Genomic DNA, 13,610 nt, shown 5'->3' on the forward strand with positions numbered 1-13,610 from the left:
GGGCCTCTCACTGTTGTGGCCTCTCCCATTGCGGAGCACAGGCTCCAGACGCACAGGCTCAGCGGCCATGGCTCATGGGCCTAGCCACTCTGCGGCATGTGGGATCTTCCCGGACCGGGGCACGAACCCATGTCCCCTGCATCGGCAGGCGGACTCTCAACCACTGCGCCACCAGGGAAGCTCCACACGTTCATTCTTAAACAGGGAAAATTCTCACCTTGTTTGGTATCATAACTTTCTCCTTTGATGTACTGAGTTAGAGAATACTTTGTAACTTTTCAAGTGATAGGGATGCCCAGAAATTATCACACCAGGATTCCATAAAGGAAGGCGCTATGAGATTCATTTTTGGAACTGTGGAAAAGAGAAAGCAGATTTTGAGCAGTTTGCTTTTGAGATTTGACAGTGATAGCTGGAAAGTTACTTTTTTCCAATTTGATGGTATCTTGATTACTGTTTGCTAACTGAGAAATGCCATTGTAATAGCCATGAAAACCCTGGTTCGGGACAGGTCCCTTTGTGCTGATTGCCCAGGCCGAGCACAATCACCGCAGCCGGGCCTTCCTGATGGATTCCCGCAAGGGTGGTCAGGGAAGTGTTGAAAGTGACTCGGGGAAGCCTGTGTTATTTGTCAGGAAGGTGGCGAGGGCATAACAGACTCCAGGTGGTGGTGCCTGTCCATGTGCAGCCCCATCCACAGGTTCACCTGTGCAGGCTGAGTCTTTTTCTGTGTGAGCCATAGAAGTATAGTAAATCATTAACTGAGTTACTGATCTGTAGGTTAACTTCCACCTCAAGGCCACTAGAGGGTGCTGCACCCCCGCGGTAGGCACAGGGCTGTTAGCTCTGCCTCCGTCTCACTCAGTACAGTCCAGCCTTTAGAATAGTCCTTTAACAGAAAAGCTGGCCAGGAAATGGATCTGGAGAGCTGAGATTATTTTTCTGCCAAGTCATCTTTGGTAAATACAGTATCTTCATCCAAATGAATTTTTGGTTTTATTACTTGAATTAAAGCTGACAAGCAGGTGACATGATAACCTAGTAACATATTTTTCTGGTATAATAATATTTTTAGTTCCTTAAGATTGCTTACCAAATCAACACAGTCTGCCTTTCAACTGAACAGAAATTCTATACTATTCTCTTCGTAGAATCTTGCAAAGATTCTAGAAATAACCCTTGTTCCTTTGTGGGACATAAAAACCTCTATATTCTTTAAAATTTCATTTAAAAAAATTATCCTATCTCAATTAGTTACTCCTAGACTCAATCCAGCTTTTTGATAGACTTATCTGATGGTTTTAAGAAATGCTTTTTACTTCTGTCAGGTGTCTTGTCCCTTGTGATTTTAAATATTTTGGAAACAAACTGGGATGCTGATAACCTGTCATCCACAAAGGTGTGGTTTAGGACAGGGATCTTCAAATTTTTTTCTTCCCAGGGCTCCTGAGGGAATTTCGAAAAACAGTATACCCTATCTCACAGTTTTAGATCGACATCTATAATGTTTTTAATCACAGCTTTAAATAGTTACAAGGAATATAATACCTGCCTATTGGGAAAATCGGCATTTTAAAATAAAAGCATTCCATCAGTCCCAGATGTATCCAGTGGATGTTAAATACCAGAGCAATTTGATATCCATGGTCATCTCTTTAGAAATAGAAAAGTAAGTCCTTTAATATTCAGAGATATTATGTTTCCTAGTTTCTTTTCCTCTGAAATATTTCCCTTGTATATATCCCATAATACGTTAATATATTTTTTTGCTTGAACTTTGAAAAATTTATTACCCTGTCATGTTTCTCTGCTACAAAACAAATACATATAAATTTTGGGTTTATTTCTCATAGCCCCAAGGCCTAAGGGTAAATACTTTTACTTTGGATTAGGTTGTCTTTATTAATTAGTAGATTATAATGCACAAAACCGGGAAATAATAAATTTTGATAAATAATTATTAGAACAGTAAAACCTTTTTGGAAGTGCTGGGTTTGCGGCTTTGATTAAAGGACGCCTCCATGACACCAGTACTGTGGCTTGTTCCTTATTGATCCTGGTGAGAGGAGAGCTGTGCTCCCCTTGTGTAAAGTGGGAGGGGGACGCAGGGGAGAAGCAAAGAAGGAGGACCAGATTGATGCATCCACACAGAACAGAGCAGCTTTAGGAAAGCGTGTGTGTGGACAGCCAGGTAGAAACTGCTCCCCTAGGACGTGTCCGGGCTCGGGTTTGCTCTGGAAAGGCTGTGTGCTCGGAAGGTGGCGAAGCTCCCAGGAGGTTCTCATGTCCCCAGAAGTGTGAGCGCAGCTCCGCTGGCACACAGTGTGGAGGTTAAGGATGTGTGCTCTCATGCAGATCTGCCTGGGTTCCAGTTCCATCATAGCCACCACCTTGATGGGCCTTATTTTACCCCTCTTGCTTCAGTGTCCTGTGAAGTCGGTTTATTAGTGCTAGCAGCTACCTTCCAGGGCGGTTGCCGAGATGGAATGCAGGATGGCGCAGAGAGCTTACGGCCCAGCGCCTGGTGCTTAATAAGCCTTCAGTGGGTAAAAGCCACTTCAAGCTGGTACTGTGCTTGGTAGTTTGTGTTCGGAACATCAAAATTGAGAATGTTATGTGCTATGGAAAGTGTTTGGCCACAGAAAGGAGCAGAAAGTTTCCTGGTGGGATGTTTTTGAAAAAGTCCCGAGCTGATCTTGGGAAGTGGCCGCGGAGGAGAATGTTTCAGGTTGTTGATGTGATTAAGCTGTGCTAGGCATTGTCTGCAAGCCGGAAACATCTACCTTAACATTGTTCAGAGCCTTGCTATGTAATTTACACTTTGCTTTTGAAATGACTAATTTCCTGGGAGGGATTGCCCTTAGCTAATGTGTTTAATGGACATGTATGTGCTTGTTTTGCTTCACTACTAAGGTGAAAATTTCCTTTTTTCTCCTTTCTCTAACCTCATATTTATATTTCCTTATGACATAACCATAGGAAAATTCAGTCTCTCTTCTACCTATGATGTGCTCTTTCTGCTACCTAAACTTGACAAATAGATAAAGATGAGGGAACACAGGCAGCTACTGAGAATCCTGTCACTGACTCTCACCCCGGATCTACGTGCTCTGATACTGCAGGCAAAGGACTAAGACTGCTTTCTGACTCACGTTTTCCTGTTTTGTCAAAGGAGTAACCACATGAGTTTATTCCTCAATGATTTGTTTTTGTTGTTGTTTTTGTCCTGAAAGGCGAGCCTCCAGTGAAATCTGGTGTTTGAGGCGGTGGCTCAGTGCCAGCTCTGCGCCTTCACGCTCTACCTGATTATCATCTCTGATCTGTTTTTGATTATCATTAATCTGTCTTACCTTTATTCACTTTTTAAAAGAACTTTTTATTTGGAAACAATTATAGACTTACAGGAAATTGCAAAAATAGTAGTAGAAAGAGTCCTGAATACCATTGACCCAGTTTCCCCCGACGGTGACATCTAAGATAGCCGTAGCATAAGATCAAAACTAGGAAATTGACACTCATGTTGACCATTAACCAGAATGCAGACCTTATTCAGTTTTCACTATTTTTTTTTAGCCTTCATTCATTTGTGTGTGTGTATGTGTGTGTGCGTGGTTCTGTACAATTTTATCACATGTATAGATTCATGTAGCCACCACCACAATCAAGATATAGAATTGCTTCATCACCACAAAAGAGCTGCCTTATGATGCCTTTTTGTATTTACACCCACCTTCTGCCCCTCCAACCTCCAAACTCCACTTTCATCTTTGTCCCTAGAAACCTTTCATCTGTTCTCCATCTCTAGTTTTGTCATTTCAAGAATGTTATAGTCTAAGTGGATCATATAGTATGTCGATTGACCTTTTCATTTAAGCATAATGCCCTTGAAGTCCATCTAGGTTGTTGCACAGTATCAACAGCTCCTTCCTCTTTATTGTGGAGTAGTGTTCCCATATAAGGGAGTACCAGAATTTGCTCAGCCATTCACCCATTGAAGGAATTTTGGGTTAATTCCAGTATTTTACTATCACAGATAAAGCTGTCATGAACATTCATGTGGAGGTTTTTTGTGTGAACAGAAGTTTTCATTTCTCTTCCTCCAGGATGTTATAAACTTCTGGAGAATAGCCCTGCCAGATCCACAGTACACAGTTTAAGAATATTTCTAATCATTTTTAGAGTTCAGTAATAAATAATAGGTCTCATAGGATTTTATTTAAATAAGACTGTGCCACTGTATGAGAATGAGAATGGAATGCAGAGAGTTTAATGTAATGCTTTTCATGCTTTTTTAAAAGACTCCTCAGACAACAAGGAAAAGAAATCCTTCAGCCTTGAAGAGAAATCCAAAATCTCCAAAAACCGTGTTCATTATATGAGATTCACAAAAGGTAAAATCAAGCATTTCTTTACTTGTCTGAAACCTCTGTTCACACTGGATTTTCTCAAAGCACTTTAGCTCCTCACCGGCATCACTTGTTTCACTTACAAAATGGGGAAGGAGGGCCGCGCTGACTGGGTTGATCTAAAGCAGCGCTGACGTTTCAGCTCTCCCTGTGGGTCACCGGGGCTCTTGTTAGGATGCAGATGCAGACTCATTCGTTCTGAGGTGGGCCCCAGATTTGGCTTTCGGCTATGTAGGAGTCCTTTGGTAAAAAGCTGAGTGTGGAAGCTAACTTGCTGTTTAGAAGAGAAGAGGGCCTTTACGTGGCTAGATCAGAAAATTTTAATTTATCGCTCAACATTTTTACTTACATTTTCCTGTTTTTCAGAGCTTAACGTTGGTGTTGAACAGCTCCTAAAATGTGCCAATTTAGAGAATTATGCGCCATGTTGAGACCTCCAGTATGAGAAATCTCACTCCCGAGTTGACTCTTCTATTATTCCACACCGTTCCTGTGTTTCATGTAGTGTTAACTTAGGTGTTCCATGGTCATTGCAAAAATAGTGTTAGAAAACATGTCTTCCTTCATCACCACCTCCCCACTCCCTTCCCAGTGCTGTACCTACACGGTCAGTCGTGGGTGCAGGTGTCCTCTTTAACCACTAGGTGGCAGTCTTGTATTGGAAAGAAACCATTTAACTTAAACTCATCAACTCCCCAGATGTTTTCCCATGGAACAGTGTTGTGTACTAAGTGTACTTTGCAGGCACAAAGCGGTATTTATTACATTAATATACTTAAAGTGTAAGTATGATAACTATGTTATCTAGTCACTATTTGATGGTTCGTCTATGGGAGAGTGGATGTATGTTTCTACCTCTGTATGCTAGGAAAAAGCACGTGTCTTTGCTTTAGTCTCGTTGGCATGATTGGGAATTCCCTGACATCTAGAACCCTGCTGAATAGCAGTGGGCACTGGAATTCTCACTACTCTAAACTGTTAATGGTGGCTCTCATTTGGAGCCAGGACCCCAAAAGGTAGACTGGGTTTGGTTTGAGGGAGGGCTCATGGCAGAGCTGAAGGGAGGAGAGAGCCCATTAGCTTCGGGGATGTGTGCAGGGAGAGACTGGGGCTTCCCCTTCCCTGTCCCGGCAGGTATGGCTTGTCTGGCTCGTCGTGTTAGCCTCTCTTCTTTCTGTCAGGGTAGAACCTTTGTCGTTCTCCCGTGTGGCTTTTGAGCAGGGTTCCTCTCCACCCCTGACCTGCTGCAGGACAGAAAGCAATCCTTGTTGGCCCCTCTGTCCTTGTCAGGAGAGGCTAAATGGTCACTTCATACCCAACCCCTTAAATATCTCTCCTTCTCATTAGACCCTATAGGAAAAAAAAAAAAAAAGATACAGCAGGAGGGGTGCTGAGCACAAATGAAATTAAAAGTGCACTGTGACTTTTGGGTAGTATGGCAGCCTTTTAAGCTTTGACTTTTGAGAATAGAATCTTCTCATTTTCCTTTTGTACCTGACTACATGCATGATTTCATCTGAAGCATTTGCCGAAGCTGGGATAAACCTCTTTAATCTACTTTAATCTAATGGATGCCGGGAGTATCTCCTTTCTGTTTCTAGTTAAGCCACCCCCTTGTCAGGTGACCCTATCAACCTGCTTGGTGTGTTGTGCATTCCTTTTCTCTCTTTTAAAATGAGGTTTGCTTATTTATTAGCCTTGTTTGGGGAGCAGGGGGCATTGGTATGTAGGGAGGGTAATTCAACATATATTGTAACAAAGGTAGCAGAGAAGATTGAGTGGAAAATAGAGGAATTGCAGATTGGGAATAAATAGGAAAGATAAAGGGAAGCAGAAATCCAGGTAGTGAGGAAAATACTCATTTACTGTCCATCTCAGCAATCCACAGTGAAAGTTAATTTTTATTTACTTATTTATTTTTAATTTTATTTATTTATTTATTTATTTATTTATTTGGCTGTGCGGCGTGGCATGTGGGATCTTAGTTCCCTGACCAGGGATTGAACCCATGCCCCCTGCAGTGGAAGCGACTCCATGCTGGACCACTGGACCGCCAGGGAAGTCCCCCAAACGTTTATTTTAAAGTTCTTTAACTTACTGAAAGAAATCTTTCCTTGTAGAGCAGCTGTTGTCACTGGATGTGAATGATAACCTCTCAGTTTCCTCCAAGGAGGACTATCTTAGGCCACAGGAAACTGGATTCTGGCCATGACTGTCTCACACAAATCACTCAACCTCTTCCCCTCTTTTAGCCTCAGTTTCCATTTTTGTGAAATGAAAGATTTTTAAGTCATTGTTGAGTTCTAAAATAGGTTGTGCTTTAGAACTTACCAGAAATGATGCCGTTGTGTGGACATTTTGATTGTTCAGCATAGTGGATGACAAGGATTTTTGCCCATGGGTATGCTCGTAGTACAGTAACTAACTCACTTGTTTAATGAGGATGATTCTTACTGCAAGTCCATCTATGGTCTAGGAAACTAAAACATGGAAAGACAGCATTTTATTTAGCTTGGTGTGAAGAGTGAAGATAAAGATTACAGTAGCAAATAGCATTGTAAAATTTGTTACTGCCTAAATATTGGCTGTAGCATTTTAGTTCTGGTACATAATTATTCCTTTCTCTAGTCCTAAATTTATAATTTAAATTTGACATCATTTATTACATAATTTCAAAATATTAGTTTCATCCATATTTGTTTAAAAGCCTAACTTCAACAGTGGTTTCTTTTAATTTGAAAAATGTTTGGCAAGGCCATATCTGCAGAGAAAAAACAGTAGGGAAAATATAAATTTCTCCAAAGCCGTTTTCGAGGTTTTTAATATTATACAGTGAGAAGTTGTCCAGAGAGCATCGCTTGTTGCTCCCAGTCATGCGGTGGGTGTGTGGAAGGTTGTGTACACTGTACTTGTGTGGCTTCACTGTGGTCATTTATTCTCATTCCTGTGACAGTCTGTGATACTTCACTCCTTGAACGAGGAAACTACACTCAGAGTGCGTGTCCATGTGGTCGGCTCCTGGGCTGGACGCGGACTGTAGTGTCCTGGCCCAGCTGGCCCCCTGCCGTCAGGCTCGGGTGACGGGTCTTCCGGTTCCTCTTCTGGCTCTTTTGACATTTAACTGTGAAGTAGCACCATTGCAGGCTTTTAAAAAGTTCCGACCGTCTTATTATTGGTTGTGAGGGTCTCACTTATTTTACCCCCTGCTCTGATTCTCTCAGGTTTCCTGATTTTCTCACGTATTACCCTTTCAGTGAAGTTTTCTTAATCTTCTGTCCCAGGCTTATTATCAGTCCTATGTGTTTTCATTAAAAAACAAAATCAAAATATAATATCATTTGTTTTATCCTCCTTGATTGGGGAATGCAAATAAATTTTCTAAGCAAGTGAAGCTACCTATGTAACCCTTCAGTGTTTTTTATTTAACAGACATATTTCTCAAACCTGCATTTCCTTACCCTGGCCCCTTTACTCTGAGTAGAAAAACTCGGTTTTTTGAGTCCTGGGTATAATACAGTGCTATAATACAGTTTTCGCCTTAGCACTTGTTGGGCTCTATGTGACTTTTGTCCTTAAACTAAGAGGTTCCAAATTTCCATGATTATTAAGTCCTTACGTTTATTTTTTATTGTTTTATTTGCTTCCCATGGACTTCTTGGTGCTGTAAGGGTGTCTGGCTGCGGTCATGTTCCTCTCTTCCAATTTGCTGCACTGATAGACAGGAACACCTGATAATCCTCATGATTAGAAAAACAGCTAAAATGATCATAAATAAAGTGCTGTTCTCTGAAAGTATCAGATCATCCTTTCATGGACTTTGTTATATCAGCTTGGTTACTAGAACCTTTTTTCCTCGGTTCTTGAAATGATACAGACAATTGAAGACTGGTAGATAAATAAACCAAATCCAGGCAGACAACATATACTTCCTATTCTGTTCAACTTTTTGATTGTCATTTTCTCTGAGACAAGTTTATCAACGGTATTTGTTGTGATTTGACCGTCATTCAGAACTGAGGCCAATAACTTTCAAACTCATTTTTAATATGTATATTTTATTCAAAACTGGCCATAATTTTATAACATTTGTAAACTATTCAGCCAGGACCATTAACTAATAACTATTTCAACATCACTTCCATCTTCACAGTTTAAGTTCCTTTCCATTGGTCTCTGTTAATTCTTCTCTGTGTTTTGTTTTCCAGATCAAATCCAGAGCAAGGCCTATAACAATCCTGGTTTCTACATTTACTTAAGTGAACTTTGCTAAAGGGTAGACATTTCTGATACGAGAACCCATCACCAGAACTTTAGAAACACTTGCGCCTTCATTGGTACATTCTCTACTAGCTTGACAGCTTTCCCTTTGATTCTAGATTTGTTTTTCATCACTGCGTGTTCATGTTTTGACATCCTGTTTTAGAATTGTCATCTTGCATGTACCCTCCCTTCCTTAACCCCTCCAGCATTCCTTTTAGTTCAGTTGCTGTAAAAGAGATTGTCATTTGCATTTCTTTTAGGGTATCTGTTCCATTTCAGGAGCTAGCTTAGGGATGGGTGGCTGCCACGTATTTTGAACTCAGTACAACTCCTTTTTCTGAACTAGAAACTGCCACCCGAATGTGCTCTGCCGTGCAGAATGGGTTCTGCTGAGGGCAAAGCTTGGAATAGATCTCAGACCTCATGAACGTTGTCCACTTCTCCCCACCAGTTTTATTCCCTACTTTTCTGGTTCATTTTCTGAGTTCCCATCTGGGATAGGCTTCATTTTGCTCTTGAGTAGCTTTCCTTTGGGGTCTTCTGTCTGGATTCTACGTAATAACCAGGTAGAACCAGGAAGCTTCATTTATTTCCAGCTCAGGAAGAGAGGCGAGAGCAGCACAGAGCCACGCATGAGCCTGTCCTCCTGGCAGCAACAGGTTGCACTGACTGGACCCATGAGTCTGGTACTGCAGCCTAGGAAACTGGTTTTGGCACCTGGTTTTGCATTAAATCGAAGGGTGCTTGTTTTTTTAATTTCATGGAGTCACTGAGCAATATCATATTTGAATGCCCCAGTGATAGTCAGTGAACTAGAACCCTTCTGGGTCATGACGGTACTTTGCCAAGTCAGTTTGCTGCAGGAAACCAAGAAGATAAGTGGGTCTGTGACAGTGCAACTCAGGCTTCCAACTCAGAACAAAGACTCTGGTGTCTAACCCAGAGCCTCACTCCCCCAGAGCCTCAAGACTTTATATGTAGTAGTTACATTTTAGAATACATTTACCGTGAAGTTGACAAATGGGACTAGATTTGGTCCACTGCTCACAGGGTATTATTGGTAGAAGTGGAAATTCCGTAGAAGTGAATTTTAAATTAGTTGGTTTTTGGGTTTGAAATTAAGTTAAAGAGTTTAGGGTTTTTAATAAGAAGGATCCCTTGGACACTGTTTTTGCCAGAAGCCATTTAATTTCCGACTCTTATTATGTATCCTTTTATTTAAAAATGATATAGCTATTACAGTAAAAAAATTTAAAGAGAAAAATCTGAAACCCTTTCACCCTAATGCAATGAATTTTATTTGCATTTATTAAAAAAATTTCATTCATTCAATTAATTATTGAGCTTCTATGTGTCAAATGCAGTATGTTCTCATTCCTGTGCTCGTGTGGGGTTTTGGAGCTACGTTTCTTAGCAGCATTTTTTTTATCCTGCATTTCATAATCCTAAGTAAGTAGCTCATGTCTCCTTGAAGTAAACAGGATCTGTTTTCTAAGTGGGGAGCCCAGAGGCCCAGAAATCATACCTTGAAGGCATACCAGTAGTAGAGGTGCTTTAGAATTGAGCTTTCCTCTCGATCTCCATGCTCAGGGATGTTTCTAACATTAAGAGAAAGTCAAGGGTTCTGGTTCACTTATTTGGTTTTTAAGTGATTTTTAAATTTATTTAATTGCCGTAATCTGTGAAGGGGAAACAGATGGTCAGTAGTTTACAAAATTGTTTATTTCTTTTCCAAAACCCATCTTGCTTTCAGGAGTTTCATAGTTTATATTTGTATTCCTTATTTTAGAAAGAATATATTACTGAAGGCATCATGTTTTTCTAGGGAAGGATCTCTCATCTCGGAGCCAAACAGATCTTGACTGCATTTTTGGGAAAAGACAGAATAAGAAGACTCCCGAGGTATTAAACCACATACGACTGATTTTTCAACTGTGTACAGAACTATGTATATTTATTACTCATAGTACTTTCCAGGCAAAGTTACCAAAAAAACCTTCTAGAGGCTTCATACAAAGGCTAAATGGTATCCTCTGAATAGTAATACTTGATAGATGATATGTATTATAAGGAACTTTAAAAAGAATGTGTGTTCTCTGGGGTTTTTTCCCTCCTGGTGTGAGGACTAGACTAACCGCCGGGAAGAACACCTGTTGCTGATGGATTCAGAGGGGCCAGCGTCTCCCGGCTGCATGAGAGAGGGAGGCGCTCGCTGCAGGCAGCCATTTTGCTCGCTTTGCTCAGACTGCGTAGCTCTCTCTGGAGCATGGCTATGGGGAAGACTGTCAGACTAACGCTCAGTCCTGGGCTCTTCCACTTGAAAAGCATTTTGAGACAGTGTTGGATCGGCATGGAGAATCTGGAAGGGATTTAGATGTGGTATTTCCTCCATTGTACAATATTGTTTGTTTCAAAACTAGAAGACAAGAATCGAGTGACTAAAGTGCACCCTGAATGGGGTGCATCCATAATTCATGATCCTAACTATTAAATTGGGCTCTGTAATACAGCACAAAGTTCTTTGTGCCATTTCCAACTGTAAGAGACAGCCCTGGATGTCGTTTGGATATCAAAATATTAGGATTCTTAGAATATGCATTTCTGGAGATAATGGGATAAAAATATTTAAAATTGATCTTATTGATATCTATGAAAATCTGAAATATATGGTTGCTCTCACTAGCTATGGTAACTATCACTCAACTAATCTGATGTGTCATACTCACGTTCCTTTATTGGTTCCTAGTCAAGGCCCTGATGACTACAGAGCAAAGAAGATGTGTTTCATTTATTTCTGACATTTCTCCAGACTGTCAGAAAATTTTCCAGGATGGTAGCTATTTGTTACTTAATATAATTTTCAAAGACTTCAGAATTACCAGTTATTGGAAATTTTGTTTGGTGACTTCCTTTGTAGGTTAGGACCAAACTCCTAGTCTTTCAGCACTTTTCTGCCCCCCGCATGTGTAGCCATGAGGACAGAGGAGGGAGGCCTGGGCCCCTGGGCCTGCTGAGAGGCACTTCCTGCAGCTCTGCTGAGTTACGGCTAGGCAGGTGGGTCATTAGGGAGGGGGCGTCCCGAGTTCAGGCTGCACTGGATGCTTCATTCACAGGAGGCTGTTGAAAAGAGCCAGGGTCATCAGACAACCCAGCTTCTGGTCACACCTCTGCTCCGCCCCTCCCTGGTTCCTGTAGGATGTGGATTAGGCCCTCTGCCTGGTTCACCAAGGACTTCCTCCCTGGCTTGTCTCAGTTTTCCCCTCCTTCCAGCGTCCTCAGTACCGTCAGGGATGTTCTCTGAGCCTCTGCTCTGCCCTAACAACCCCGCCTGGCCACACCCTGCGCCTTGACCTCAGCCCCACGCCCCTCCCTGGGCCCCCGGGGACTGTCTTTCTGTCCCAGCTCTCCCAGTCGTGCATTCCCACTGCACCAGCTTTTCTGAATCCTTGCCTTGGATTACTTGATTCTCCCTGCTTCCAGCCTTCATTGCCCCCAGCCCGCGTCCTCTCTCTCCAGCATCCTCTTTGAAATTGTACAGTTGAACAGATCGGGGAAGGAAATATTATTTATGGGCTTCTTTTAGAACTTTAAAAGAATTTATGTGGTAAGCACAGGAAAGCTTTTTATTATAGGAGATGAGAGGTTTCTCATCCTCTGATCGCCATCTATTTGAGGGCTTACTGGTGTTGGATGCCATAAGGTTTTTCAGCACTGCGCGGTACTTGACTTTTTGGCGGTATAGTCGTTTATGATCTGGGTAAAGCGAGCCGTTCCCCTGTATTTGAGGAGTTCCATAAACAGTTCCCTAGTACTAGCCCAGGGAAAATCTATTTTGGTACACTTGGTGTGGAGAAGACCAACCTTGATATAATTCTGTGTTTTGTGCAAGAATGATATCCAGGTACGTCTTAATCTGTCATTCTGCTGATGCATTTAAGATCCTGCTTGGTGGAGAGGCTGTGTTCTATCAAGGTGCAGCTCCTGCTCTAGAGCCGTGCTTCTCCACCACGGTTGCGCAAGAATGGGCTGAGGAGCTTTAAAAAAACTGCTCTTGTCAGGGTCCCACCCCAGATCAATGAAATCCAAAGTCTGGGTTAGGGTTTGGGCATCAGCACGTAAAAAAAAGAGAGAGCCCTTTTGTTTTTTTTAATTAAAAGAAAAAATACCCTATCCAGATGATTCAGGTGTTTATTTTGCCGTGTAATGAGGAGTAAGGATTGAGAACCACTAGTAGAGGCCCTGACAGGTAACTCTGCAGGTGGAGCCTTGGCTGTAGTGTCAGAACTATTGCCTAGAGCAGGGCTTCTCAGTCCTCATGTGTACACAAATCCTCTGGGACTTTTGTTAAGCTGTGGGTTCTGTTTCACAAGGGCTGGGTGGGACCTGAGATTCTGCATTTCTGAGGAGCTCCTGGGCGATGATGCCGCTGCCGCTGGTGGCACTGCCGCATCTGCCGCAGGGAGCGCATGGGGCCTCTGCAGTGTGTGTTTTTTTTTTTTTTTTAACATCTCTTTTGGAGTATAATTGCCTTACAATGGGGTGTTAGTTTCTGCTGTATAACAAAGTGAATCAGCTATACGTATACATATATCCCCATATCTCTTCCCTCTTGCGTCTTCCTCCCTCCCACCCTCCCTATCCCACCCCTCTAGGTGGTCACAAAGCACCGAGCTGATCTCCCTGTGCTATGCGGCTGCTTCCCACTAGCTATCTGTTTTACATTTGGTAGTGTATATATGTCCATGCCACTCTCTCACTTCGTCCCAGCTTACCCTTCCCCCTCCCCACATCCTCAAGTCCATTCTCTAGTAGGTCTGTGTCTTTATTCCTGTCCTGCCCCTAGGTTCTTTGTGACCTTTTTTTTTTAGATTCCATATATATGTGTTAGCATACGGTATTTGTTTTCTCTTTCTGACTTACTTCACTCTGTATGACAGTCTCTAG

At 42.0% G+C, this 13,610-nt stretch overlaps 1 protein-coding gene across 1 annotated transcript in view; it reads left to right on the forward strand.

Annotated features, from left to right (window-relative positions):
* The window catches only part of PINX1 (PIN2 (TERF1) interacting telomerase inhibitor 1), an 84,177-nt gene that overhangs the window by 14,488 nt on the left and 56,079 nt on the right, over positions 1 to 13,610 (forward strand). Inside the window, exons 5-6 of the mRNA XM_007466141.1 lie at positions 4,299 to 4,391; positions 10,492 to 10,568. Of these exons, the coding sequence (XP_007466203.1) occupies positions 4,299 to 4,391; positions 10,492 to 10,568 (170 nt within the window). The remainder of the gene's footprint in view (positions 1 to 4,298; positions 4,392 to 10,491; positions 10,569 to 13,610) is intronic.

Source organism: Lipotes vexillifer, unplaced genomic scaffold, assembly GCF_000442215.2.
Source record: "Lipotes vexillifer unplaced genomic scaffold, Lipotes_vexillifer_v1.1 scaffold308, whole genome shotgun sequence".
In the NCBI taxonomy this organism is placed as follows: Eukaryota; Metazoa; Chordata; class Mammalia; order Artiodactyla; family Lipotidae; genus Lipotes; species Lipotes vexillifer.